The sequence below is a fragment of the Chlorocebus sabaeus genome, chromosome X (assembly GCF_047675955.1).
Source record: "Chlorocebus sabaeus isolate Y175 chromosome X, mChlSab1.0.hap1, whole genome shotgun sequence".
Classification (NCBI taxonomy): domain Eukaryota; kingdom Metazoa; phylum Chordata; class Mammalia; order Primates; family Cercopithecidae; genus Chlorocebus; species Chlorocebus sabaeus.
In genome coordinates this window covers 133,291,371-133,318,042 of record NC_132933.1, presented here as the reverse complement: position 1 = coordinate 133,318,042, position 26,672 = coordinate 133,291,371, and the positions used below count along the sequence as shown (strand labels likewise).

Sequence of the window (26,672 nt, the reverse complement as noted above, 5' to 3'; positions counted from 1 at the left end):
CTTGGGGACAGTGAGTCATCAAGGATGCCAGGCAGCCTGTGTCACCCCGGCTCACTGCCAGCTAAGTAAATTTACTTTTGCCTCTCTCAGTTTAAAAGTACTAATAATAAACAAAAATCATGCACTCGACCTATCCAGAGGGGCCTGTTCTTCCCACTCAGACCCAAGATATAAGATGGGGCTCATGCACAGACGGGAATGTGGAAGATGCACCATGTGCATCTCTCGAGACCATGAACTCAGCCAGTAGCACAGCCCAATTTAGCCTGCATTGGGACAGTTAAGCCAAGACATGTGGTACGGACAAGGTGTTGAAGTGCACAGGAAGCCAAGGCAAGCAAACAAACAAACAAATAAATTAGCAGTAGCACTAACAGCAGCCACACACACACACAAATACCAAAAAGAACCCATAAACCTTTTGGAGGTGAGCAAGGGTGAAGGGAGAAAGAGCAAATCTACCGATTCCTACTGAACCAAAGATTCCAAGTCCATATGGTGACTCTTTTTGACAGTCCCCACCCCACATCCCAGAAAGGAGGTGCAAGTGTTTGGGCTTCAACTGCCTACAAAATTTGACAAGGGGGAAAGAAAGCTGGGAAGAAAAGGAAAGGAAAAGAAACAGAAACACCCCAATGCCTGTGCTTACGAAACCACTGAGGCATACCCCACACATCCTCTATTTGTCATCACTTTTCATTGCATTGGGAACGGAGGATAATGGACGTCAAATGTGCAGATGCTAGAGAAACCACTCGAATTATCCTATCTTCTTTTTTTTTTTTATGACAACTTTTTACTTTATTTTATTTCAATAGCTTTTGGGGTACACGTGATTTTTGGTTACATGGATGTACAGCAGTGAAGTCTGAGATTTTAGAGCACCTGTCACCTGAGAACCTATCTTCTTTCTTTCTCCAACTCTGCAACCTTGCTTAGTGTAAAACTACTGTGTAAAACTACTGTGTCTGATTGTTTATCTCTGTGGCCCTGTCCAGTCAGGTAAGCCTGAGGATGCAAGGCCAATGCAATTGAGCACTCCCTTCCTGCTCTCCTGGCTGCCTACTCATAGCATCTCAGACTTCAGCTCTGATTGTTAAAGGTGGGTAGAGAGTACCCAGCTGAAGCCCCCATTTTATTACAGACAAAGGTCCTGTGCTCTGAGAGTGGGCAGTGATATACCCAAGGCCACCTAGTTGATTGGTGGCAGAGCTGGAACCAGATGGAAAGTTCCTCATGCCAAGCCAGTCCAATCTTTACCTACCACATTTGGGATGGCAATAATGTAAGTAAGCATCCGTGTGCATAGGTTTTATGCTCCAAGAGATGTTCTTCTCTCAAATCAACAATGACAAGAGGGCCCCACCCATCTGTGAAGACAGCGGATGCAAAGCCAGTCCTTCAGAAGCATTCTGCCCCAGGAGGGATGTTACTGCCCATGGAACTTGGATCCTTCCATCAGGAAAGGACAAAACGGGAGTATCAGTAACCCCAGTTTTCCTTTGCTCCTCAGATGGAGGGCAGGAGGAGCCTCCCTCCCTTTCCCAGAAATCCAGATCCAAAGGTCCTGCTGTTACCTGCTATGAGTCCCCACATACTCACCTGGTAGCCAAATATGTCCCAGGAATCACAGGAACTTTTGGACTGAAAAAGTGGTACCATTTAAATGTAGGACAAGCAGAGGGAGGCCAGGGGCACAAGAAGCAGAAACCAGAGTGGTTTTCCTGGCAGCTATCCCTTTGCATCGTGCGTCCTTGTCTGGATGAGAACAAACAAGCTTGGCTATTTATAGATGGTGAAGACACGCTGGGAGGTGATGGGAAAGTGCTCACTCAATTCCTCTCCAAATTTCTGTTCCTTGTGCAGACTCTGCAAATATATTTGGAAGCGGGCCTCTCTCCAGAGCCCATCCAGGGCCCGACAAACCCTGCAATCCACTATGGCACAAGGATGATGACATCCACAGACGTCACCTGCAAACCCACAGCTTGACATCTCAAAGGGGCCCAAGGGGCTTTAAAGATGCTGAGCCCCCATCTTCAGCAGTGTCTGGAGGAGGGAGAATTCATCACGGTGTGATCGTGAGAAAAGTCTGCAGGATGCCATGTGGAGGAACAGTACTACTCAAAGACATAGCCCATGAAAAACACATTATAGAAATCAATTAGTACAATGCATGCATGAGGTGTTAACATTTCCTACTGTTTCGCTGCCTGATTCTGGTCATCAGTGGCAGGAAAATCAATGTGACTCAGTCTGGGTCGAGGCTAAATACCATCACTATGGTTGGTTCACTTTACGTGTGGGTGGAAGGAAAGAGAGTGAGAGAAGATAATATGTACAAATGGAATGAGGTCAGCAAATCATGCAGATGTCCCTAAAGTATGACAAGGTGCTTTCCCCCACGCCTGTGACCTGCAGGACTACCTTCTATCAGTTGCTAGCCTTCCCTGGGTCCTGGCTCTTGCTGCAGCTGGGGGAGGCCACTCATCCTTTCACCCTGAGGATGTCCACTTTTCCACCCCCTTGGGGCTCCAGAGTCTGACGCAGGAACCCCTCTCCCATGGAGGTCACAGATTTGCTGAGTGCCTCTCAAGTTGCCAGGCAACGAGCTAGGCCCCTGAGGTGGAGCAGTTTGTTTAAACTCTCCACATCTGAGCAAGGTAGGCCTTGTGGTATCATTTTGCAGGGGAGGGAACTGAGTGAGACTCAAGGAGGTGAGCACCTTGCCCGAAGTCACAGGGTATCTAAGAAGAGGGGTGGGGTTTCAACCCCAGTGTGCCTGGCCCCAAAGCCCAAGCAAGCAGTGGGTGGGCCTGGTTACCATAGTTAACTACTACCTAGAAGAGGGCCTGGGCAAAGGTAGGCACTTAACGAGTATTTGAAACAAATGAATCACACACACACATACACACACACATAGACACACACACAAATTTTCTTTCCTTCCTGAATCTATATCTAGCACCCATTCTCCCTCTTTTTTCCATAGCCAATTTCTCACAAGACAAATGTACCCACTCTTGGCCGCCTGCCCATTCTCTCTTCAACTCACCCCAAATCTGTCTCCTGCCCACAACTGTTCCACGGAAATTGCTCGACTGGGATCACCAAGGGCCAACTAATGAGCAAAGCCTAGCTGTCCCTGGCTCTCGAGATGGCAGCAGTTCTCACAATGTGGTCCCCTGACCAGTAGCAGCAGCAGCAGCACTGGGAATTTGGGAGAAATGCAAATTCTCAGGCCTTAATTCAGACCTACTGAATTACAAACCTGGGGTGCCAGCAATCTGTGTTTCAACAAGCACCCCAAACACCCGTGATTCGGATACACGCCCAGGTGTGAGCACCGCTGATCAGTAGTTGCTCCACACTTCCTCCTTCTAGCTTCCATGACATCACACTCCTCCTACCCTTTTGGATGGCTCCTAGGCCTTCCTCCACCCTATACACAGTGATTTTCCCTCTTGCTGTCTCTACTCTTTCCTTCTCCTCTTCTCCATAATCTCCTGGAGTGGTCATATCTATTCCATGCTTGTAACTACCATCTATAAGCCAATGACATCCACCTCTGTAATTGCTTTTTTTTTTCTTTTTAATTATTTAGAGACGGGGTTTCGCTCTGTCACCCAGGATGGATGGTGTGTAGTGGTGTGATCATTGCTCACTACAGCCTTGAACTCCTAGGCCCAAGTGATCCTCCCACCTCAACCTCTCAAGTAGCTGGGACTACAGACATGCGCCACCATGCATGGCTAAGTTTTAAAACTTTGTAGAGATCTCTGTGTTGCCTAGGCTAGTCTAGAACTCCTGGCCTTAAGTGATCCTCCTGCCTCTGCCTCTCATAGCACCAAGATTACACATGTGAGCCACTGCACCAAGCCGACCTCTGTAATTTCTAGCCAGGACCTCTCTCCTGAATTCTCCAAAGACACATCTTCATCCTGATTTGTATTAAAGGAGGGAAACACACAAAAATCACACAAGGAATCACTAGAAATCTTTAGAAAGAAATTCACAACAACTGAGTAATCCCAATTCAAAATGATCCAAGTATACAGTTTATCTGCTGACTTAGGGAACATTGCATGCACTCACTAGCTTTCTCTTCCTCTTTTTTGATTAATGGATTGATTAGTTTATGCCTAATAAAAGCAAAGAGATCTTTTCTAATGCTTTCTTTTGGTGGGCATGGGAGTTGGACACCTCACTGAGTGATCAGTACCTGGAAGCTTATTTCCTGGTACATCATAACCCCAAGGTCTTAAGCCAACATGCCTTGGTAAATTTAAAGAAGAAGTTAACTTCCATGCTCTTAAGTTGGTCCCAAGAGAGACATCTGCCCTACCCTATGCACTTAGTTGATGTTTGGCATATAAATGTTTACTTAATCTTTGCCTCAAGCTAAAATGCCTCAGAACTCATAAGTCATTTAACTCCCAGTGTTTCTCTGAAATCCAGTGCTCCAGCATCATTGCAGGTTAAAAAAAAAAAAAAAAAAGAGCTTCCACTGCATGCTGCCCCTCCCCTTATCCTATGTTCCAATTCTCTCGGTATAGCCTCCAGCCCTTCACAAGAAGGCTACATGGTATGTTTAACATTTAAAGCAATAGGTCATCTCCAAGTGGCACAGGTCTGGAAAGTCACTGGTCCTCCTACCCACATCCTGGTGTCCACCACCCAACTGCCTATCTTCGACAGCAGTTCCTGGGCACATGTTTCCACATGTAAAGTCAATGGACAGTGAGCTCTGGGATGTCTGATTCATAGTAACCAACTCCCCCATATCTGGAACCTTCTCATTGAATGGTCTGCTTCCACCCTGACATTCTCAGCCACCAGCCAAAGCAAAATCTGTTAACTCTGCTCTGCCCGACAGAGGATGGAGCCAGCAGGCTCACACCACCTGCTACCACACTGTCAAACCCTTCTTGTCACTATCATCAACTCCCAGAACACACCGGCACCCATGGGAGGACACTGGCTTGCAGAACACTGGCCTCCCTGATTCCAGCTCTTGCCATCTTCCTGAGCCTATGGTGACCACGTGGGTGATCCATCCCCAACTCCGGCCCCTCCTTCCTTGGTATCTTCAGTTCTATGACCTTCATTCATTCATCTTCAGTCACCCACATTTGTGGCCACAACCATTGCAAATATTTTCATCTTCCAAACAAACCCACCTCCAAGGTTGTAAGCACTGACCTCCCCTTTCTGATTACCATCTCCTGTGCTTCCTTCCAGCCATCGACTTTACCTTGCTCCCACTCCATCCTTGCCGGCCTCACTTCCTTTCCTTCATCCCAGACCTTCTCCCCACATCTCTAACTCAAGGCTCCCTGACACCTGCCCCTGGCCACTCAGAGAGCATATGCTACAGCGGAAGAAAGGCAAAGCTCCCCAACTCAGAGTGAAGGTCCCGCTCTAGCCTCTCTATTCTTTGAGAAGAAAATGACCAATCCTTATGCCTTGGGATGTCTGAGTTTGGGAGGATTAACAAGCCTGCTTTGGACTAGTCAGGCTGCTTCTATCTCTTTCCCTATCAGATTTATTTCCTTTTGAGGGTACACACCTACCCTGCCCCTCACGTTTCTTGCTTACTGCCTTCCACTGCGTGCAATTACTAGAGCTAAGGGCAGCCTGCCTCTCTCCAGCATTTCCTTGGGTTTTTTTCTTCTTTTGGATTCTTCTCCCAAGTTTCAGGAACTCTTCTCACAGAGGAACTCATTTTTATTCAATTGCTAATACACCTTATTATTACTATTATTATTATTGAGACACAGTTTCACTCTTGTTGCCCACGCTGGAGAGTAGTGGTGCAATCTTGGCTCACTGCAACCTCTGCCTCCCAGGTTCAAGCAATTCTCCCGCCTCAGCCTCCGTAGTAGCTGGGACTATAGGCACCCACCACCATGTCTGGCTAATTTTTTGTATTTTTAGTAGAGACAGGGTTTCACCATGTTGGCCAGGCTGGTCTTGAACTCCTGACCGCAGGTGACCCACTTGCCTCAGCCTGCCAAAGTGCTGGGATTACAGGCATGAGCCAGCGTGCCCAGCCCATCATTGAATTTTTAAATCAATGCTGGTATTACATTTTTGAAAGTCTTTTCTTCCTGTTGAAATTCCATATGAACTTACTTTCTAGAAGTGGGGAGAACATTCTTACTAAAGGTCAAGTATGTTACTATCTGAGGAAGAGAGCGATCACTGTAAGAGCCTTCATGTGCATTTCCACTTGCTCAGACTGAACACAGACTGCTTACTGATGTCATTCTGGTTTTCCTAGATATAATTCCTAAAAACTGTGAACTGGAACACCTGGGTCTGACCAGGACTAATATAATTAATTACTTATAATATTAATAACATAATTATTAATATTGTGCTAATAGTAATAATATATGAATATATTATTTATGTATACTTATAAATATATAAATATACTATTTATTAACACATTTATATATTTGTTAACATATATTTATATATTAATGGTATATATTCATATATTTCTAAATATATATTGCTAATATATAAATATATATTTATAAATATATAGTTAATATATAAATGATATATTTCTAAATATATACATTTATATTAATATATAAAAATATATTTATAACATATATAATATATAACAATATATATTATATATGAATATATGAATATATATGTAATATGTAGCTTTTATATATTTAGAAATATATAAATATATAAATGGCCAACATTAATATATATTAATTGCATATATAATATACAATGTCCAACTGATTTTGTTACTATACTAATATACATTTATAAATTACATTATATATTATATATAAATATTTATATTTATTTATATATTGACATATATATTTATAAATATATGTATATAAATATACAAAATATATACATATACAAATATATGTATATACATATGTACGTATATACAAATATATGTATATATGTATATACATATATTAAATATATATTTATATTTATAAATACGTATTTGTAAATATATACATTTATATTTATAAATATAAATATGTATTTGTAAATATATACATTTATATTTATAAATATAAATATGTATTTGTAAATATAAATACATATATATATATATTTATGGAGGAAAGGTCTCACTCTGTTGCCCAGGCTGGAGTGCAGTGGCACCATCACAACTCACTGTAGACTCAACCTCCTGGGTTCAAGCAATCCTCCCACTTTAGCATCCTGAGTAGCTGGGACTATAGATGTATACTACCGTGCCTGCATAATTTTTAAAAATTTTTTTGTAGAGATGTGGTCTTATTATATTGCCCAGGTTGGTCTCGAGCTCCTGGCCTCAAGTCATTCTTCCACCTTGGTCTTCTAAAGTGCTGGGATTACAGACAGGAGCCACTGCGCCCGGCTCTGTAATACATTTTTTGTTAAGTGAATATATCTAAAAGTGATGATGCTTTTCCTAAACTTATGTACAGTATTCCTTTTTTCTGAAAGATGCTAGCCCCTGTTTAAAGAGAAAGAAATTACTCTCCTCTGAAAGCCGCACTTGGCAGCAAGATTTCTGGCTGGTTAGAAGCAGCGTGAGCCCGGACGCTGCAGCTGCAGTGGCAATGCCTAGCTCCCAACGAGTGCTGCTTACAGTGACTACATGTCCCTGCATTCAATCGTCCATCTAGCCATCTATTCACCTGGTCAGGTAAATGTTGGCGAAGATCTGGGTTCACACAGAACACAATACCCTTTCTCCAGAGGACCACTGACACAAAACTATTTGAATTAACATTCATACCTCCACTAATTTGGCAGAACAAAACAAGTTCATAAACCAATATACAGGTTGGTTGTTCAATGTAATTCCTTAGCAAAAAAAACATAAAGTGCATTAAGTATCAAGGAACAATAAGCCTTTCTCTGATTTTTAAAAGTGTTTTTGTGTGGCAATCCACAGCATAATAGGTTACTTAGAATGTAAGACACGCATACTAAAGAGCTTGTACAGAGGCTGGGAAGGACGACAGGAGAGGCAAAATCGAACAAAATATAAGTACTGGCACCTCCCCCTCTTTTAAGGAACCATGGCATTCAACAAGTGTTTGTTAAATGAGCCACTACCATATGCTCGACACCGTAAGGCATGTGGAGATGACAAAACACACTCTTGATCTGCTTTAAATCTGGTGAAGAAGTCCGGGGGTGTTTGCATCCCAAGTAGCACAGCATGGGGCCCAGCACTAGGCTAAACACGGGTGGCAGGCATTTGGAGGAGAGAGCAATCATGAGATCTAAGGGAAGGCTTCCAGAGGAGGGCATGCTAACAGGGGCTCTCAAATCTGAGCAGGCGCTTGAGAGGCAGCCAGGCAAGGAGGGGCGAGCACCGTCAACAACTTGGAAGAATCTAGAGCAATGGCTGTCACGGTGTGGATTCCATCACCACCACCACCACCACCAGTAGCAGCTTTTAAAAATGTAAATTCTCAGACCCACCCGAGACCTACTGAGTTAGCAACTGTGGGAATAGCACCCAATGATCTGTTTTGAACAAGTTCTCCAGGTGATTCGGAGGCACGCTTGAGTTTGAGAACCACTGAGTAAGAGCAGGCACTGCCCTCCCTTAAACTGGCTAAGCAGGAATCTCAGGGCTTTCCTCCCCTACACCCTCCTGCAAACCAGTGTCTAGGGAGCTAGGCAGTCATAGGGTATATGGAGAGCTGGGGGCTGACCACCCTCTTCCAGGCTGCTCAGATGGTACGCACTGTTAAGAACAACTACCTCTTCCACTGGCTTCACAAACCTCTCTCATGCATCTCCCTTCATGTCCTGGACTTCTAACTAACCACTGGATACTGGGAGACCCAGAGGCAGAAAAGAGATAAGCAGAGGAAGGAGGCAAATGGGATCTCTGTGAGCCCAGAAGTTTGGTGGTGATGACACGTTTCCCCCCAGGCTTGCAAAGCCTGTACCTATCCTATAACCAGAGAGTTGCAAGAAGCTCTAGAAGGCAAAGCAGCAGTTGGAATTCCACTTCTCTTCAATCAGATTGTTAGAAAGAGCAGCAGGAATATTTTGGAAACTGTTATTGAGCTAACGGAAATGTTTGCAGCCCCTGGGAGACTAATAGGATTTGCCAGGGCATGGCTTCAGGCACTCCTTTGCGATGTGCAACCTTTGCTGCTCCACATCTTCCCCATTTGTATAGCTCATATTCTTTTTGGAAGCACTTTGGTTTACATAAGCTTTTTCTTCTGATATACTAGTTTCTGGGCTGACCACACCACTGAAATGGTCCTTGCTAAGGTCATCAAGACTGTCAAGTGGCCCCAATATGCGCATGTGCAAAGAACCTTCTATTGTCAGTTCATAGGAGAGGGTGGAGCATGGAGAGGCCTCACCAACTCAACAGGGGGTGTCACACGGAGGCAGTTGTTGGATTGGACCTTGGGAGATGCCTGTAGAATGACACAGGTGAACCAGCTGCTACTCAAATAGGTTCACACGCACCTGAGATGACCACAGCTCTGTATCGACTGGGCAGCCAGCCTCCCACACACCCACGTTGTGACCTGCCTCTATATTTGAGCCTGGGAGTTGTGTTTTTGTTGTTGTCATTGTTATGAAAAGCAAATGAGCCATACTACAATACAGATGAATGTTGAAGACATCACGCTAAGTGAAATAAGCCAGTCATAAAAGGATGAATCTGCCAGGCACAGTGGCTCACACCTGTAATCCCAGCACTTTGGGAGGCCCAAGGCAGGCGAATCACCTGAGGTCGGGATTTTGAGGCCAGCCTGACCAACATGGAGAAACCTGGTCTCTACTAAAAATACAAAATTAGCCAGGCATGGTGGTGCATGCCTGTAGTCCCAGCTACTTGGGAGGCTGGGGCAGGTGAATCCCTTGAACCCGGGAGGCGGAGGTTGCGGTGAGCTGAGATCGCGCCATTGCACTCCAGCCTGGGCAACGAGAGTGAAACTCTGCGTCAAAAAAAATAAAGAATAAAAAAAAGAAGATGAATCCTGTATGATTCCACTTACTGAGGTACCTGGAGTAGTCAAATCCATAGAGACAGAAAGTAGAATGGTGGCTGCCAGGGGCTGGGAGAGGAGGTAAATGAGGAGTCACTGTTTAAAGGTACAGAATTTCAGATTTACAAGATGAAAAGAGTTCTGGAAATGGTTGTACAACAATGTGAACATACTTAATGCCACTGAACAGTGCACTTAAAATGGTTAGGATGGTAAATTTTACAATGCGTGTATTTTACCACTAATTAAAATTTGTCTTTAAAAAAAGTAAATGAGCTATTTTTGTCTTACTGCAGTGTGCCTAATTCAATAGGCAATAATCAAAATAACAATGAAAATAATGTTGATTTCCATACTTGGGAATTATTTAGGTGCATTCCATTATCATCCTCTATTTACAGATGAAAAAAGTGAGGTGAGAGGCTAGTATAGCCAAGCTCCTACTTCTCCCATGAATGAGGTGGGCTGAGATTCCAGCCCAGAGGTCTGTCTGACTCCAATGCACGAGCTGTGAAGCCCATGCAACTTTCACCATGCCAACTTAGCTCATAAGAACAAAAATTCAGTGACTGTGTTGACATGCACACCTAAAGACCTCTGAGTCACTGGCCTGCCCTGGTGTGTTACACCAACACGTGTAATACACATATATTTTAATATTATGGTAGAAAGTTCTGGCAATGAACTTATGGAGAGAATTCAACAGTTCCTTGCTCTGTGGTAGGTATCTCAGGTCTGGAACACACAATGTCCAACTCTGATTTCACGGAATACATGCATCCAGCCCGCTGGCGAATGAATTCTCATTCTGTCAAGCACATCTCGGAACACATGCCTGCATAAAGCACGTCCCCAGCCTTTGAGGGTCTTAGAGCTAGAGACATTCCCGGATCTGGGTTCCACAATAGGCTGTACAGTGAAGAGCACAGGGAGCCTGGGCTACGGAAAGAAGCCCTGCAGAGCAGTGAGGGTCAGGGGTCGTAGCCACACATGAGATGTACATACTTGAGGCCAGCACAACATCCAGGGGGAAAAAGAGGGACACGCCACCTGCATTTCCAGGCTGAAGGGCAGTTGGCTTTGCTTCTAATGAGGCCCAGGAAAAACCCCTATGTGTCAGCAGGGCCTAAATGCTGGGTATCCAGTTCTCATCTGCTAATCCTGAAACCCACACTGCACCCCTCAACCTCACACTCACTTCTGCCCGAGTGCAGCAGCAAGGACAGAAGTGGCCTGTGTCTTCAGATAATATTGCTGGAGGATGTAAGAGGGAAGCTTGAGCCCCACTTCTCTTCTCCTTTCCTCCCAAGGTCTGTGGCAGTCAGTTCCCCTCCTGTGTTCCTTCCAGAGCCGCCCCACACCCACCCCAGAGGTGAAAGCGCAGCAGTACCTGGTGTGTGTCAGCGGACCCACCGGTCGCTCTGGCCTTCTCGGGGGCAGTGCGCCAGGTCTGCTGAGAGAATTGGTCTTAGGTGGCCGAGGCTTTTTTGGTGGTATGGCAGGAACGGAGGGCTTCTGTAAATCCAGTTTTGGCTCTCTCTCTGGTCTTTCTTTAAATCATTGTTTAAAGAAAACAGATAGATCTAGTGTAAGTGACAGTACTTAGATGCAGATCACTCATTTCCTGCTTAAAAAAAAAAAAATCACCGATGCTATTTCTGAAGGTGAATGTGGAAGGCCAAGAGCACCACTTATTCTTTGTCAGGTTAGAAGAAGTCCCACAGAGCTCACTGTTCCCTCCCTTGCACACCTTCACTCATGCTGGTCCTTCTGCCTGAAGCGCCCTTCTGGCCACTGCCCACCTTCAGCATACTCCAGTTCTTCCTTCGAAGCCTGGCTGAAACATGACACTGTCATGTTCCCTTCCCAACAGCTCAAAGGCAGACTTCCTTCCTTCCTTACCTGAGCATTACAGGGCAGCACTTTACAAACACGCTCAGACACTTTCTGGGTGTTTGCATGTTTGGCACGGCCTGTAGGCTGACAGCCTCTGAGGGGAGGGCCTAGGTCTGGTCAACTCCTTAGAGCTGTATGTGGTGCTGGCATGGAGTCAGGGCTCAGCAGAGGGCTGAGGGGTTTGGTTAGTGGCCCACAGGACTTGCTGGCTATGGCAAGGAAAGAGGCCTGACATGTCTCAGGGTGGCCTCTGAAAAGGGCCATGAGTCAATCAAAGGGAGAGCATTTCAGGGAACAATGAGTTCTGGATTCTTCTTGTGCACAGTTTGAACTTGGAAGGCAAACTAGGAGTTTACAGGTATATGGTTTCTAAGGCTTTTTGGAGTCAGAGCTATTAGAATGAAGTTGAAGCCAGATCTGTTGGACGAACGGGGCAGTGTTCAGTGACAGCCTCATATTTTCTGTTCCCAACTAGCCTTGCTCCGTGCATGGTATAAAAAGCATACATCCACATTCTTGTTGATAAAGATGGAACTTTAGAGAGTTGCCCATTAGACTATGGGCAGGTTCCCTATGCTTACTTGTAAGATGGTACTCAGGACAACTTTTACTTGCAAACACAGACTCATGTTGTTTGGGTCCCCAGATGGTTGGCAAAAGGTTAAAAAAACCCATCAGGGCTAGGTGCGGTGGCTTATATCTGTAATCCCAGAGCTTTGGGAGGGCAAGGTGGAAGGATCACTTGAGGCCAGGAGTTCGAGACCAGCCTGGGCAACAGTAAAACACCATCTCTACAAAAACTAGCCGGGCATGGTGGCACACACCTGTAGTCCCAGCTACTCAGGAGGCTGAGGCAGGAGGATTGCTTGAGCCCACAAGTTCGAGGCTGCAGTGAGCTACAATCGTACCACTGTACTCCAGGCTGGGTGACAGAGCAAGACTCTGTCTCTAAAAAAATAAAATAAAAATAAACCCATCAGGTATTATTGTGCTCATCCCCACAATGTGGGGAAATATGCTCCAATCAGGAATGCTGGGAACTCATATTATGGCACACAGGGGCCAGAGGAGGAAGGGCTCTGTTGAAATGCAAAGCAGGGGACATTTCTCCTGTTGCAGCAGGACAGGAACTCCAGCAGCCTGCAGGATGAATGGAAAAGGCAGTTTGTGCTGACCCAACAGGGAGAACAAGTCTCCGGGTAGGGCTGATTCCCTGGCTTCCCTATTGCATCTGACCAGGGATTCTGCCTCCCTGACCCACTGTGGCATAGAACAAGGGATCATGAGAGGGGAAGGAACTAGCAATGTGGGGCCGCTTGGTCAGCCAACTAGGGTGGTTGTTCACATGTAAGCCTAGTCCATAGGTCAGCATGGACTAGTGCAGGAAGTGTCCCTATCATGGAGACTGGCTATTACCCAGAAACTAGCCATGTATCCTCCATGAAGACAGAGGGTGGTGTCTGGTTAATTCACACCACACACTTTTTTTTTTTTTTTTTGAGACAGGGTCTCACTCTGTTGCTCAGGCTGGGGTACAGTGGCGTGATCACAGCTCACAGCAGTCTTGATCTCCAGACTCAAGCGATCCTTCCACCTCAGCCTCCCAAAGTAGTTGGGACTATGGACACAGGTCACCAGGCCTGGCTAATTTTTTTTTTTTTTGGTAGAGACAGGGTCTTGCTATGTTGCCCAGGCTGGTCTTGAACTCCTGGGCTCAAGCAGTCCTCCCGCCTCAGCCTCCCAAAGTGCTGGGATTACAGGTGTGAGCCACTGTGCCCGGCCATACCAACACTTTTATACAAAGAGTTATTCATATGGTATATATTCAATGGCTGTTTTTTTCATCAATCTGTGACACAGACCTGGCCTTCACAATGAGGTTCCACAAGTCAAGTTCTAACTGCTAAATGCGAAAGAAAGAGGTATAGCTTCTTAAGAGCTTGCAATGTTGGTACAATTTTTGGCAGGCTGACATGAAATATTAAATTTCACAATAAAATTTCACGAGACCACCAAGGAGCACCTCCAAATAATTACATTCATTAATTCAGCATTTCTCTTGTGACTTAAAAATAACTGCTTTTTAAAATGGAATTTGCTCAGCCCCCTGTTCATAATAACTTAGCACTTTTCCCATAAAAATGTGTGATCAATCAATCCTAGACACCTAATAAAATAAGTCCTTCTACAGTATGCAGATTTCTTTGGGAGAGACTCTCAAAATGGTAGGAGTCAAACACGTTCATAAACCTGACTGCAGGACACACATTAAGCTACTTCCCAGCCAGTGACACTCCTGACCACCTTCAGGAGACTCCGGGGACCAAGCTGCTTTTCCCAGTATTGCCATGCCACCCTCCCCTCCTCCAGTATCCTTGACCAAGGACATTTGTTTGTAATAACGTTAACCAGAGTCAAGGGTCCATGAGTGACCAAAGAAAAGAGCTTTCATTTGTTTATTTCTCTGGATGTGAATTTCACTAAGCCAAATCCATCCATCAACAGTGAATGAGCACCTTGGGACACTAGGCATGAAGGACAGGCTAAGTGGAAACTGACAGATATATACCAGGCTCTAAAGGAACTTACACCTGACTTCAGGGTGCGGAGAGGGTGGCCGTGGTAGAGACATCAGGAAACAGCAGCGATGTGTTAATTGACTAGACTGGTAATTTTTCATATGATGAGAAATTCTGGTCCCATGAAGTACCACATAACCCTCTCCTACTTCCTTAGCAATAGGATTTGTAAAAGCAATCAAAACAAAACTATGATCACCATATTCCAAAGGAAAAGCAAATCCTGTGGGTATTCTGGACTAGCTGTGTAACAGACAGCTTCAGCTCTTGCTGTTCTAGAAGTGCCAATGAAGAATTGATTTCATACCTTTTTCTTCTGTTCTGTTTGGAAGCATTTCTGGTCTTTCGGGAGGTATCTTTTTAATTTCATGTTTTCTCTCAGTGGTGCCTAGGAGGGAAAGGGTAATAGTGATCAGAAAATGTTTTCTCTATTCAATTATTAGACACACCAGCATTTAAATCTTTATCAGGTAGAGCAAAGTCAATAAGTTTTTTTCCCCTGAGTTGGGTGTTAGCATTACCTGGCAAACACGAGCTGTTTAGAAACACAGCAGAAGTCATTTCTGGCCTATGTCGTTAAGCTCACCTGCCTAAGTATCCTTAATTTATAAGAACACCACTAATAATATTTTCTGATATTTAAGCCTGATTTCCTTAGGCATCAATATAGTCACAGGAAATCACTGGGTGGGGGTGGAGCATGTGTATAAATAAATGTCAATTATCAAACTTTACAAATAAGGGGCCACTGAATGTTGTGTTCTACCAATAAAAGGGGGTTTCATAGGAATCTGGATCCCATTTTGTGGCCATTTTAAAATAGGGCCTGGAATTATCTGATACTCCTCCCAGTAAGAGGTGAAGTCTACAGTCCCTTGCCACGAATGTGGGTGGGCTTGTGACTGCTTCAATCAGTGGCAGGAATGATACCATGTAACTTCCAAAACTGAGTCATAAAAGTCCCTGGAGTTTATGCTTTATTTGCTGGAATATTTAACCTCCATGTAAGAAGTCAACTACCCTGGAGAGGCCACATATAGATGCTCTAGCCTATAGCCCCAGCTGAGCCCAGCCTTCCAGGCACCCTTGCCAAGGGGAGCCAGACATGTGAGGGAAACATTCATCCTCGAAGTGGATCCTCCAGCTTCAGCTAGTTCAGTATTCCCAGCTGAGGTCCCAAATATGATGGAGCAGAGACAAGCCATCCCAGCCATGGCCTGTTCTTGACCCACAGAATCCATGAACATAAGAAGGTTGTTGTTTTATGCCACCAAATTTGGGGTCCTTCAAGTATTACATTTTTTCAAATGTACCACTTAGCATTTAGTCTTTACCCACATGGACTGCAACTGCTCCCTTACCTGGGGTTTTCTCATTGGCGCCAGTGGCCTCAGGCATGTAAAAGCACTTGAGAAATAGCTAAAGCACAAACCAGTCAAAAGTACTCCTCTTATGTATGGACTGGGTTGAGTTCTTAACAAACTCTTTACATGACCAGTTCCAAAGATGGGTGCTTAGTACTAGAAATCTCAATTACACAACCTCAGAGGACAAAAGAAGTTAAAAAAATATCCACCAAACACACCCTTTACTTAATTCCTCTTAATGACTCACTACAAATTAATCACTGCATCTCATTTCTGTCAATTTCATATCTGATTTTTTTTTAGTAAAATAATCAAACACGAGGAAAGCTGATGATAGAGAAAATATGAATATCTATCTCCCCATTACAAAGGAGTTCCCAATATCATTCAGGCAGGATAAATGAGCAGTAATCTATGAAGATTAAATGCCATCTTGCTTTGCCCCACAGAGACCCATCATAAACTTTGGTAAAATTGTTTTAAAAGGGTAAGAATTTGCCTACCATGCTACAATCTACTCACCTAACAATAATGAAGTCAGTATCATTCCTAGAGACACAGAAAGAACTGACAATCCTACTATACTGAAGAATCCAATCTTAGCTACATTCTAGACTGCCTGAGCCTTGGACTCCTCAACTAATCTCCATGGTCTCTGATCAATTACCAAGGCCTACAGGGAAAGGGGTCTTCAGAGAAAAGCAAATAAATAGCTTGCTTCAATTTCAGCACAATAAAATATATGGCCAGAACCACTAGGTGGCAAAATGAAACTGCTCAATGCAAACAAGGATGGGGGCGGAGCAAAAGATGTAATTAACATCCCATTTCAGGACTTAATCTCTATAATTCTCAACTATGCCAAAGGGAATGGGAAAGGAATTTGGGGTCAAGCTTTTCCTCCTAACTTGGTGGGCCAAAAGAACTTAAAAATCACTTCTTACTAAGTTTATGAATAAACCAATCTGGAAATTTATTCATAATTTAACTGTTATAGAAATATCATAATTGTGAATGTGTAGAACTAAAAATACCCCTTCTCTTCTATTTTAGTTGTTAATTTTTTAAAATGCTACTTAACTAATTATTCATGGAGGAATTTTTCCCTATAATTAATTTTAACTATTATAAAGAGGAGTTCTACTGGGAAATATGAAATATCTTTTTATATATGAGAATCCAGTGTGAAACGAGTTACCAAATGTTCGACATCAATTCTTCCTCTATTATTCAACCTGAATATCTGAACTACACAGAAAAAAAAGTGAATCAGACTCTTCAAAATTAAAAAAGAATCATGAGGAAAAGTATTGCTAGAAAAACATCTTTTTGCTGAGGCGTAAGTGAAGTCAGTACAGATTTTGGTTAACCGCACGGGACAGACATTGAAAATTCAGCAACACTGTACATGCACAACAATGCTATGACCCGTGGGAAACAATCTTCCCTAAGCTGACCTTCAACTGGACACAGGTGAAACAGGGCAATTAAGTTCTTTTCTCCTCAAAAGCTGTTTACTTAAAAAACCCAAACTTGTTTTTTCTTTAAATTCTTTCTGATCATTCTCTTTGGGAGCCTAGATTTTTACACTATATCAGGGTCACATTTTAATGGTATGTTTATCTTTTAGGAAAAACAGAAGTATCTTTAAAACCTGCCTGCTGAGATCAAATCGTAACTTCCCAAGTTGTCAATCTATGGCACTTGAACCAGGAATCCTGAACTCTACACCGAGGATGATTTGAATATATGCAAAAAGAAAGATGCACATTTTATTTGATGGAACCGAAAGGTACATTACCTGCCCCTTGTTTGATGACAGGAGCGGATGGAGGCGGTGGCTTCTTGGGTCTCTGAAAAATTAATAAAAATTAATAAAAATTATACCACATGAGACTGTTGGCAAGCCTGTCCTCTCACAGAAGGACCACAGACATTGTTTTCTAAGTGCAGTTTGGACAATTTAGAGAACCTCTCCAAAAAAATTGAGCAATTCTCTCTCCAGGGACGTCAGTTTTTGGCACCTCTAAATAAACACTACAATAAATCCAGTCGGCAAAACAAAACTCCAATCGACAAATGAAACGCCATTTCCCCCTTTCTAAATTTGTAACAGCCTTCTGGAAAAGCACGGCTCAGCAAAAATGGCCTGAAACCAGCAAGCACAATGGTACTCCTACGCTGAAGCTGCATTTGCAATTAAGATTTAATCTGCTGAATAACCATGCAATTCAAAAAGAGTCACTGTAAAGATTCAAAATCGAATCTGCTCTGGATGTAGGACTTTCAACAAAATGCAGGCTGAGGGCCCACTGCAGCCACATCAGGTTGCAAGCCTTTTGCCCCTTTCTATGCTGAGGCTGGCAGGCCATTTGTTAGACATCCCACAGACTCATTGTACACGTGATAAACTGGAACAGAGAGGGATTTTTTTGTTGTTGTTTTTGTTTGTTTGTTTTTGCTTCTTTTTTGTTGTTTGTTTTTTGCATATCAGCCGTGATTTGTTTTTCTCACACGCTGTCACTCTGTAGGTGATGGAGGCAGCAGTGCAATCAATGGCATTCATCCCTGAACTGGTTCCAGAGTAGCCAGCATTTTCTTGCCACCCAGGATTGACTGGGAGAGAGATGATCAGACTGGACTTGGCAAATTATTACATGGCCAAAGAATCCAGCCAGGGCACTGTTCTCAGACAGCTGTGTTAGGGGGAAGAGGGACCGAGGGCAAGGGGAGAACTATCTCAACATCAAATCATTAAGGAAGGAAGGAAGGATGAGAACGGGGGAGGGTTTGAGCAGAAGATCCACATCCCTGCTGACACTTCTCATCCTCTCTGGGCATCATATACTTATGATTTTTAAAAAGCTCCACGAAGTCTCTTCTGCTCTCTGAAAATGTACTACTGTGACATTACCATTACCAAGGGGAAGCCAAAGCACCCACCCATCACCAGCCCTGACCCATCAGTGCCTGATGCAGCACTGCAACATGGAAAGAAATGGTTTTAAATAAAACCCAGAGAATATTACATCCACAGGGAACTTTCTCAGGGGGCATCATAGCATGTAGGCTCTGGATTCAATCACATATCAGCTTTGTTTTTTACCAGCTAGGTGATTCAAGCCAAGTTATTCCATTAGGTGCAGGCTGGGGGTGGGGGAGTTCAGAACTTTACTGGCATTATAAATCCTGGCTCTTTCCAATATTACCCACAGATGTGGGGCAAGTGACCTCACAAAACTGAACCTTCTCATCTATAAATGATAATATGACCTCCCTCTTAGGAGAAGTTAAATTCATAAGCAGAAGTAAGTACTGACTTGTTTAACCTGCGTGACAGTGATATGATACCCATTTTGCAGACGAAATAATTGAGGCTTTGAGAGATGAAGTCATTTCTTGAGGTAACCAGGCTACTAAAAGGGGTTGGGGGCATGGCTAGGTATCAGGCCCAGGGCTGCCTGACCCACAGGCGTGCTGTTGGCCACCGTGAGATCCATCCTGCCAGAAAATGTCCACAAGACAAACCATCACACAGCCATGAAACCACACACAAGGAGTTAAACACAGGGAACTGTATTGTGTTAAAGCTGAAAAAAAGGATATCAAATTGCAGCTATAGTATGAGCTCAACTAGGCTGCAACATACACAGAAAGAAAAAGAGGAAAGAAATTTAAAGCAGTGATCTCTGATTCTGGGTACATATGTGTGTGCATGTGTGTGTGTGTGTGTGTGTGTGTGTCATTCTTAATGTTTTTCTGTATTGTCTCTATGAGTGCAGAGAAATATACTTTATTAAAATAAAGAAAGCTGCTCTAAGAGCCACCTGCCCTTACACACAGGTGCTCTGTGGGATGGATGTGTTTCTGCCTCATGGTCTCACATTATTCTTTCCCCTTTTGCCTGCCCCTTCTAGTTCTCCACTAACTCTTTTTCTTCCTTCCTTCTCTGTCACTGTGTTAATTAGACTGGGGACAGATGTGTGTTTACCTAACAAAAGTATCAGTGAAGTTCTGCCAGTTAACCTTCCTTTACCTCAGAATCAGAGTACAGGCATACCTCAGAGATACTGCAAACTCAATTTTAGACCACTGCAATAAAGCGAGTCACAAGAATTTTTTGGTTTCCTGGTGCATATAAAAGTTATGTTTATGCTTTACTGTAGTTTATTCAGTGTGCGATAACATGTCTAAAAAAGCAATGTACGTACCTTAATTTAAAAATACTTCACTGCTAGAAAAAACTAACGATCATCTGAGCCTTCAGCGAGTTGTAAACTTTTTGCTGGGGGAGAGTCTTGCCTCAATGTTGACAGCAGCTGACTGATCAGGGTGGTGGTGGCTGAAGGTTGGGGTGACTGTAGTAATTCCTTAAAATAAGACAACAACGAAGTTTGCCGTATCAATTGACTTCCTTTCGTGAAAAATTTTTCTATATCATGCGATGCTATTTGATAGCATTTTACCCAGAGTAGAACATCTTTCAATACTGGAGTCAATCCTCTCAAATTCTGCCACTGCTTTATCAACTAAGCATATGTAAGATTCTAAATCCTTTGTTGTCATTTCAACAATGTTCACAGCATCTTCACCAGGAGTAGATTCCATCTCAAGAAATCACTTTCTTTGCTCATCCATAAGAAGTAACTCTTCATTTATTCAAGGTTGATCATGAGATTGCAGCAATTCAGTCACATCTTTAGGCTCCACTTCCAATTCTAGTTCTCTTGCTATTTCTGCCACACCTGCAGTTATTTCATCCACTGAAGTCTTGAACCCCTGAAAGTCATCCCTGAGGGTTGGAATCAACTTCTTCCAACCCCTGTTACTGTTGATATTTTGACCTCCTCCCATGAATCAAAAATATTCTTACTGGCATCTAGAATGGTGAACCCTTTTCAGAATTATTTCAATTGACTTTCCCCAGATCCATCAGAGGAATCACTATCCACGGCAGCTATAGCCTTATTTCTTAAATAACAAGACTTGCAAGTTGAAAAGACTCTGATCCATGGGCTGCAGAATGGATGTTGTAGTAGCAGGCATGAAAACAGAAATCATCTTCTTATACATCTCCATCAGAGCTCTTGAGTGACCAGGTGCATTGTCAATAAGCAGTAATATTTTAAAAGGAATTTTTTTTTTTCTAAGCAGTAGGTCTCAACAGTGGGCTTAAAATATTTAGTAAACCATGCTGTAAACAGATGTGCTATCATCTAGGCTTTGTTTTTCCATCTATAGAACAGAGGCAGAGTAGATTTAGCATAATTCTTTTTTTGTTGTTTTTATTTTTGAGATAGGGTCTCACTCTGTCACCCAGGATGGAGTGCAATGGTGCGATCACAGCTCACTGCAGCCTTGACCTCCCAGGCTCAAGAGATCCTCTCACTTCAGCCTCCCAAGTAGCTGAGGCCACAGGTGCACATCACTGTTGCGGGAAGTCAGAGACCCCGAACCAAGGGACCGGCTGAAGCCGCGGCAGAAGAACATAAATTGTGAAGATTTCATGGACATTTATTAGTTCCCCAAATTAAGACTTTTATAATTTCTTACACCTGTCTTTACTGTAATCTCTGAACATAAATTGTGAAGATTTCATGGACACTTATCACTTTCCCAATCAATACCCTTGTGATTTCCTATGCCTGTCTTTACTTTAATCTCTTAATCCCGTCATCTTCTTCGTAAGCTGAGGAGGATGAATGTCGCCTCAGGACCCTGTGATTGTACCAACTGCACAAATTGTTTGTAGAGCACGTGTGTTTGAACGATACGAAATCTGGGCATCTTAAAAAAAAAAAAGAACAGGATAACAGCGATGTTCAGGGAACCAGAGAGGTAACTTTGAACTGGCCGCCAGTGAGGCGGATGGAACAGAGCTATATTTCTCCTCTTTCATAAGCAAATAGGAGAAATATCGCTGAATTCTTTTTCTCAGCAAGGAACATCCCTGAGAAAGAGAATGCGCCCTGAAGGTAGGCTTATCAACAGCCCCTTTTAAGGTGTCCCGTCTTTTGTGGTCGAAGGCCCCTTTTAAGGTGTCCTGTCTTTTATGGTCGAAGCCGAAGGGATGAAATAAGCCCCAGTATCTTGTAGTGCTCCCAGGCTTATTAGGAGGAGGAAAATTCCCACCTAATAAATTTTGGTCAGACAGGTTATCTGCTCTCAAACCCTGTTTCCTGATAAGATGTTATCAATGACAATGCGACAATGCGTGCTGGAAACTTCATTAGCAATTTGAATTTCGCCTCATCCGGGGGTCCTGTGATCTCGCCCTGCCTCCATTTGCTTTGTGATATTTTATTACCTTGTGAAGTATATGATCTCTGTGACCCACACCCTATTCGTGCACTCCCTCCCCTTTTGAAAATCGCTAATAAAAACTTGCTGGTTTTACGGCTCGGGGAACATCACGGATCCTGCTGACATGTGATGTCTCCCCCCAACACCCAGCTTTAAATTTCTCTCTCTTGTGCTCTTTCCCTTTATTTCTCAACCCAGCCGAGACACTTAGGAAATAGAAAAGAACCCACGTTAAACATCGGGAGCAGGTTCTCCCGATACACCACCACAACTGGCTAGTTTTGTTTATTTGTAGAGATGGAGTCTTGCTATGTTGCCCAGGCAGGTCTCAAACTCCTAGGCTCAAGTGATCCTCCTGCCTTGGCCTCCCAAAGTGCTGAGATTATAGGCGTGAGCTGCCGTGTCTGGCAGCATAATTCTTAAGTGCCCCAGGATTTTCAGAATGGTAAATGAGCACCGGTTTCAACTTAAAGTCACCAGATGCATTAGCCCCTACCAAGAGAGTCAGCCTGCCCTTTGAAGCTTTGAGGCCAGATATCAACTTCTCTAGCTATGAAAGTCCTAGATGATACCTTCTTTCAATCAAAGGCTGTTTCATCAACGGAAAATCTGTTTAGAGTAGCCACCTTCATCAAAGCTAGATCTTCTGGATAACTTGCTGCAGCTTCTCCATCAGCACTTGCTGCTTCACCTTGTATTTTTATGTTATGGAGATGGTGTCTTTCCTTAAACCTCAATAACGAACCTCTGCTGGCTTCTAACTTTTCTTCTGCAGCTTCCTCACCTCTCTCAGCCTTCACAGACTTGAATAGAATTAGGGCCTTGCTCTGAATTAGACCTTGGCTTAAGGAAGTGTTGTGGCTGGTTTGATCTTCTATTCAGACCACTCAAACTTTCTCCATATAATCAGTAAGGCTGTTACTGATTGATTGATTGATTGATTGATTGAGACGGAGTCTCACTATGTTGCCCAGGTTGGTCTCGAACTGCTGGGCTCAAGTGATCCTCCCATCTTGGCCTCCCAAAGTGCTGAGATTACAGATGTGAGCCACCATGCCTGGCAATAAGGTTGTTTTACTTTCTTATCATTCATGTGTTTACTGGAGTAGCACTTTTAACTTCCTTCACGAATTTTTCCTTTGCATTCACAGCTTGTCTAACTGTTTAGTGCAAGAGGCCTACCTTTTGGCCTGTCTCAGCTTTCAACATACCTTCTTCACTAAGCTCGATCATTTCTAGCTTTTGATTTAAAGTGAGAGATGTGTGGCTTTTCCTTTCACTTGAACACTTAGAGGCTATCATAGGGCTATTAGTTTGCCTCATTTCAACATTGTTGTGTCCCAGGAAATAGTGAAGCCCAAGAAGAGGAAGAGAGATGGGGAATCGTAGGTCAATGGAGTAGTCAGAACACACACAAGATCGATCAATTAAGTTTGCCGTCTTATATGGGCATAGTTTATGGTGCCTCAAAACAATTACAATAGTAATGCCAAAGATCACTGATCACAGATTACCCATAACAGACATAATAATAATGAAAAAGTTTGAAATGTTGTGAGAATTACCAAAATGTAATACAGAGACATGTGTGAGCACATGCTGTGGGGAAAATGGCGCCAGTAGGTTTGCTCCACATAGGGTTACCACAACCATTGAATTTGTAAAAAACGCAATATCTGAAATACAATAAAGGAATGCACGGAAGAATGAAGTATGCCTGTCATCCCTTATTTACAAAACTGCCAACACCCCATGGCCTTATTCTTCCTAGCCAAGTCCCAACGACGCCGACATCTTCCTCACTCCTTGCTGGTCTGAACACTTCTATAACCAATTTCACATGAGCCTCCTTTCGCTGAGGCCGTTACCCCAGCGACCTTGCCTCAAACCACAGGGCCCCAAATTTTAAAACGACAATTACAAGTCATCATATTTTCCAAGATTACTGGTCAAAGAAAAAAAATCCCTTTACTGTTGTGTCACATTTGATATGTAGCAGACACATGAAATGTGACAGAGCAGAGCAGAGGGGCACCGGGGGAGGGAGAGAGGAAAATGTTGCACTAACAGATAGTGTATGAAAAGTGTGGTCACAGCAAGCATGTGTGTGAATGTGGCAAAGGACAGAGACAGAAGTGTGAAGTTTTGTTCGGAAACCCGGCAGTTGCAGAGGCAGTTGGGGGCACAGTTTTGAAAGGAAGGAACAGTTTGTGAGCTGTCTGTCTTGCATCTACCACTCTTGATCAATGCTGGCCAGGTGCCTGCTTTGCTTACTAGCAGAGGGGATTTACAAGTTTTCCTCTTTTTTAATCCTTTACTGACTTCACTTTCTCTGGTTCCATCAAACTTAGCCTTCATGCTTTTTCAAAGGAGAAAAGATGCCACATTTTCAAACAGGATGTCTTTCAGGTAATTCTAAATAAAAATCAGGGCCAGGGTTCTATGCAGCTCTAGGCTATACCCCTCCCGCAAATGATTCATGAAGTATTGCACATGGGCCTACAATGATTTTTAAAAATGCAACAGGCCCAGAACTTTGGGAGACGGAGGCAGGGAGATTGCCTGCACTCAGGAGTTGGAGATCAGTCTGGGCAACATGGTGAAACCCCATCTCTACAAAAAATACAAAAATTTAGTTGGGCATGGTGGCGCATGCCTGTGGTCCCATCTACTCAGGAGGCTGAGGCAGGAAGGTTGCTTGAGCCCGGGAGGCGGAGGCTGCAGTGAGCTGAGATCGTGCCACTGCACTCCAGCCTGGGCAACAGAGGGAAACCCTGTCTCAATAAAAAAAAAGAAACAAATTAAATTAAAAATTTCATTTTAAATGCAACAGGAAGACAAGGCAGTGTGAACCGAGAAGGCAAAACAAGTGATTCTCTAGCAAAATGTGACAGTAGAAAATTCATCACGGGAGTTCACTATTCTCAAATAAAAAGACATGAGGAGATCATTTAGTTGATTTCCCTCCAAACATCCAATTGTGACTGGATAAAGAAAATGGGGCTGGGGTCCTCCGGGCTAAGTAGTAGGTCAAGGTTTCCTGTGTACGGTTTAACAGTAATAAGATATTAACCAGCTCCTATAGGTGTACACACGAAAACATCCTTTCAACTCAGGCAAGTATTTAAGTCCTGAGTTTTTAGAGGCACTTGTTCTATTTATTCTCTTTATCCCTCCCTCCATGGTGAAGGTAAAATGCTCTAGCTCCAACCTCAGGTGGCTTCAGCCTGCTCAGTTTGCAGGTAAGTGCTAAAAAAAAACAGTGGATATTAAGAGCTACAAGTCATCATAGGAGTCCCCCACCACCCGCCACCCCCGCCGCTGAGATCACTGAGGGCCAGAAAGGCTGTTTAAACAGCTAGTTGGTAGCCAGAGGGCCCAGAACTCTACGTTTCTCAATGTCCAGACTACGAGAATTCATTTCACAAGAGCCAACATGAATATAATGATAACAAAATCAATGAATCCACATTTTCTGATTTCTGGGAGAGCCGAATGCCTTCCACAGTCTTCATATATGGAGGGAGCATAGGCCTAAGTGCACATGTGTCCATGTCTGCCTGTGTGTGGGGTCGTTGGCTTGGACCAAGACATGGAGACACCATCCTTCAAAGGATATATTAGCTAGATTTGATTTTTACCTTTACATTACCAGGAAGGAAATAGATATGAATGTTCTGGAATGAGAATGGGAAGACAAGCTTTGTTTCCTGTGAAGGATTTCAGAACTGACTCTGCCCTTTGTTTGGCAAGACTGGCCCTTCCCAAGCAAAAGGCTCATTGGCTGACTCAACTGTTCCCCTGGCAGGAATCTGGTTTGCTACTTTGCCTCTTGAGCTGGTTTACCTTCAGAACTCTGGCCCCAGAGATGTGATTTGTTAAAAACAAACAAACACAAACAGAAGTGTACCCTGATGGCTGGGTACCCTTTAGAGGGGCTTTGTTAGAGGAATATGGTGAGGTTCTGGAAGTAAGTCTCAGCTTGATTTTGAGCAATTCTGGACTTTGGGAGACCTCCTCCACACATCCCACTAAGTTCTCTGGTGGTGTCTGTGGGTGAGGCTGGAGAGGGGACACAAATGGACAGCTCCTGATTAAGGCACCCCTTTGCAGCTCTAGAAACACATGGGGACCTCCACTTTGCCCTTTTCTCCCCTGCCCCTGGAGGACCAGTCACACCTTTGAAATGTGCAGCTGAAGCTATCCTGTAGGTGATGACAGTGTCTTTAACTGCACCTCTGTACCCTATAGAGTCCCCAGCAACTGCCTGCCCTGTCACCTGCACTGGAGATCCCCAGGGACCTAGGGAACCTGCTCTTGGAAGAGTCCTTCTCTAGTTTCCTCCCTCAGCCTCTGGCCTAGTGGCCTACATCCATCATCTCCCATTCAGACTGATGGCCTGCTGGGAAGTCAGCTAGGCCTTGGCATTTGGCTTCTCCCTAAGATGCTCTCGCAGTTCACCCCTTGGCTCACCCCTTCATTCCATCTGCCCCACCCTGAAAGTGATGCCT

The 26,672-nt window shown here is 43.7% G+C and overlaps 1 protein-coding gene across 6 annotated transcripts in view; it reads right to left on the bottom strand.

The window, feature by feature from the left end:
• Positions 1–26,672, bottom strand: part of SH3KBP1 (SH3 domain containing kinase binding protein 1) — a 355,677-nt gene that overhangs the window by 44,329 nt on the left and 284,676 nt on the right. For all 6 annotated transcript variants that reach the window (XM_007991227.3, XM_007991229.3, XM_037986385.2 and 3 more), the window contains 3 exons: positions 17,660–17,711; positions 14,799–14,879; positions 11,407–11,566 (listed from right to left, as the gene is read on the bottom strand). In XM_007991227.3, coding sequence (XP_007989418.1) covers positions 11,407–11,566; positions 14,799–14,879; positions 17,660–17,711 — 293 coding nt within the window. The remainder of the gene's footprint in view (positions 1–11,406; positions 11,567–14,798; positions 14,880–17,659; positions 17,712–26,672) is intronic.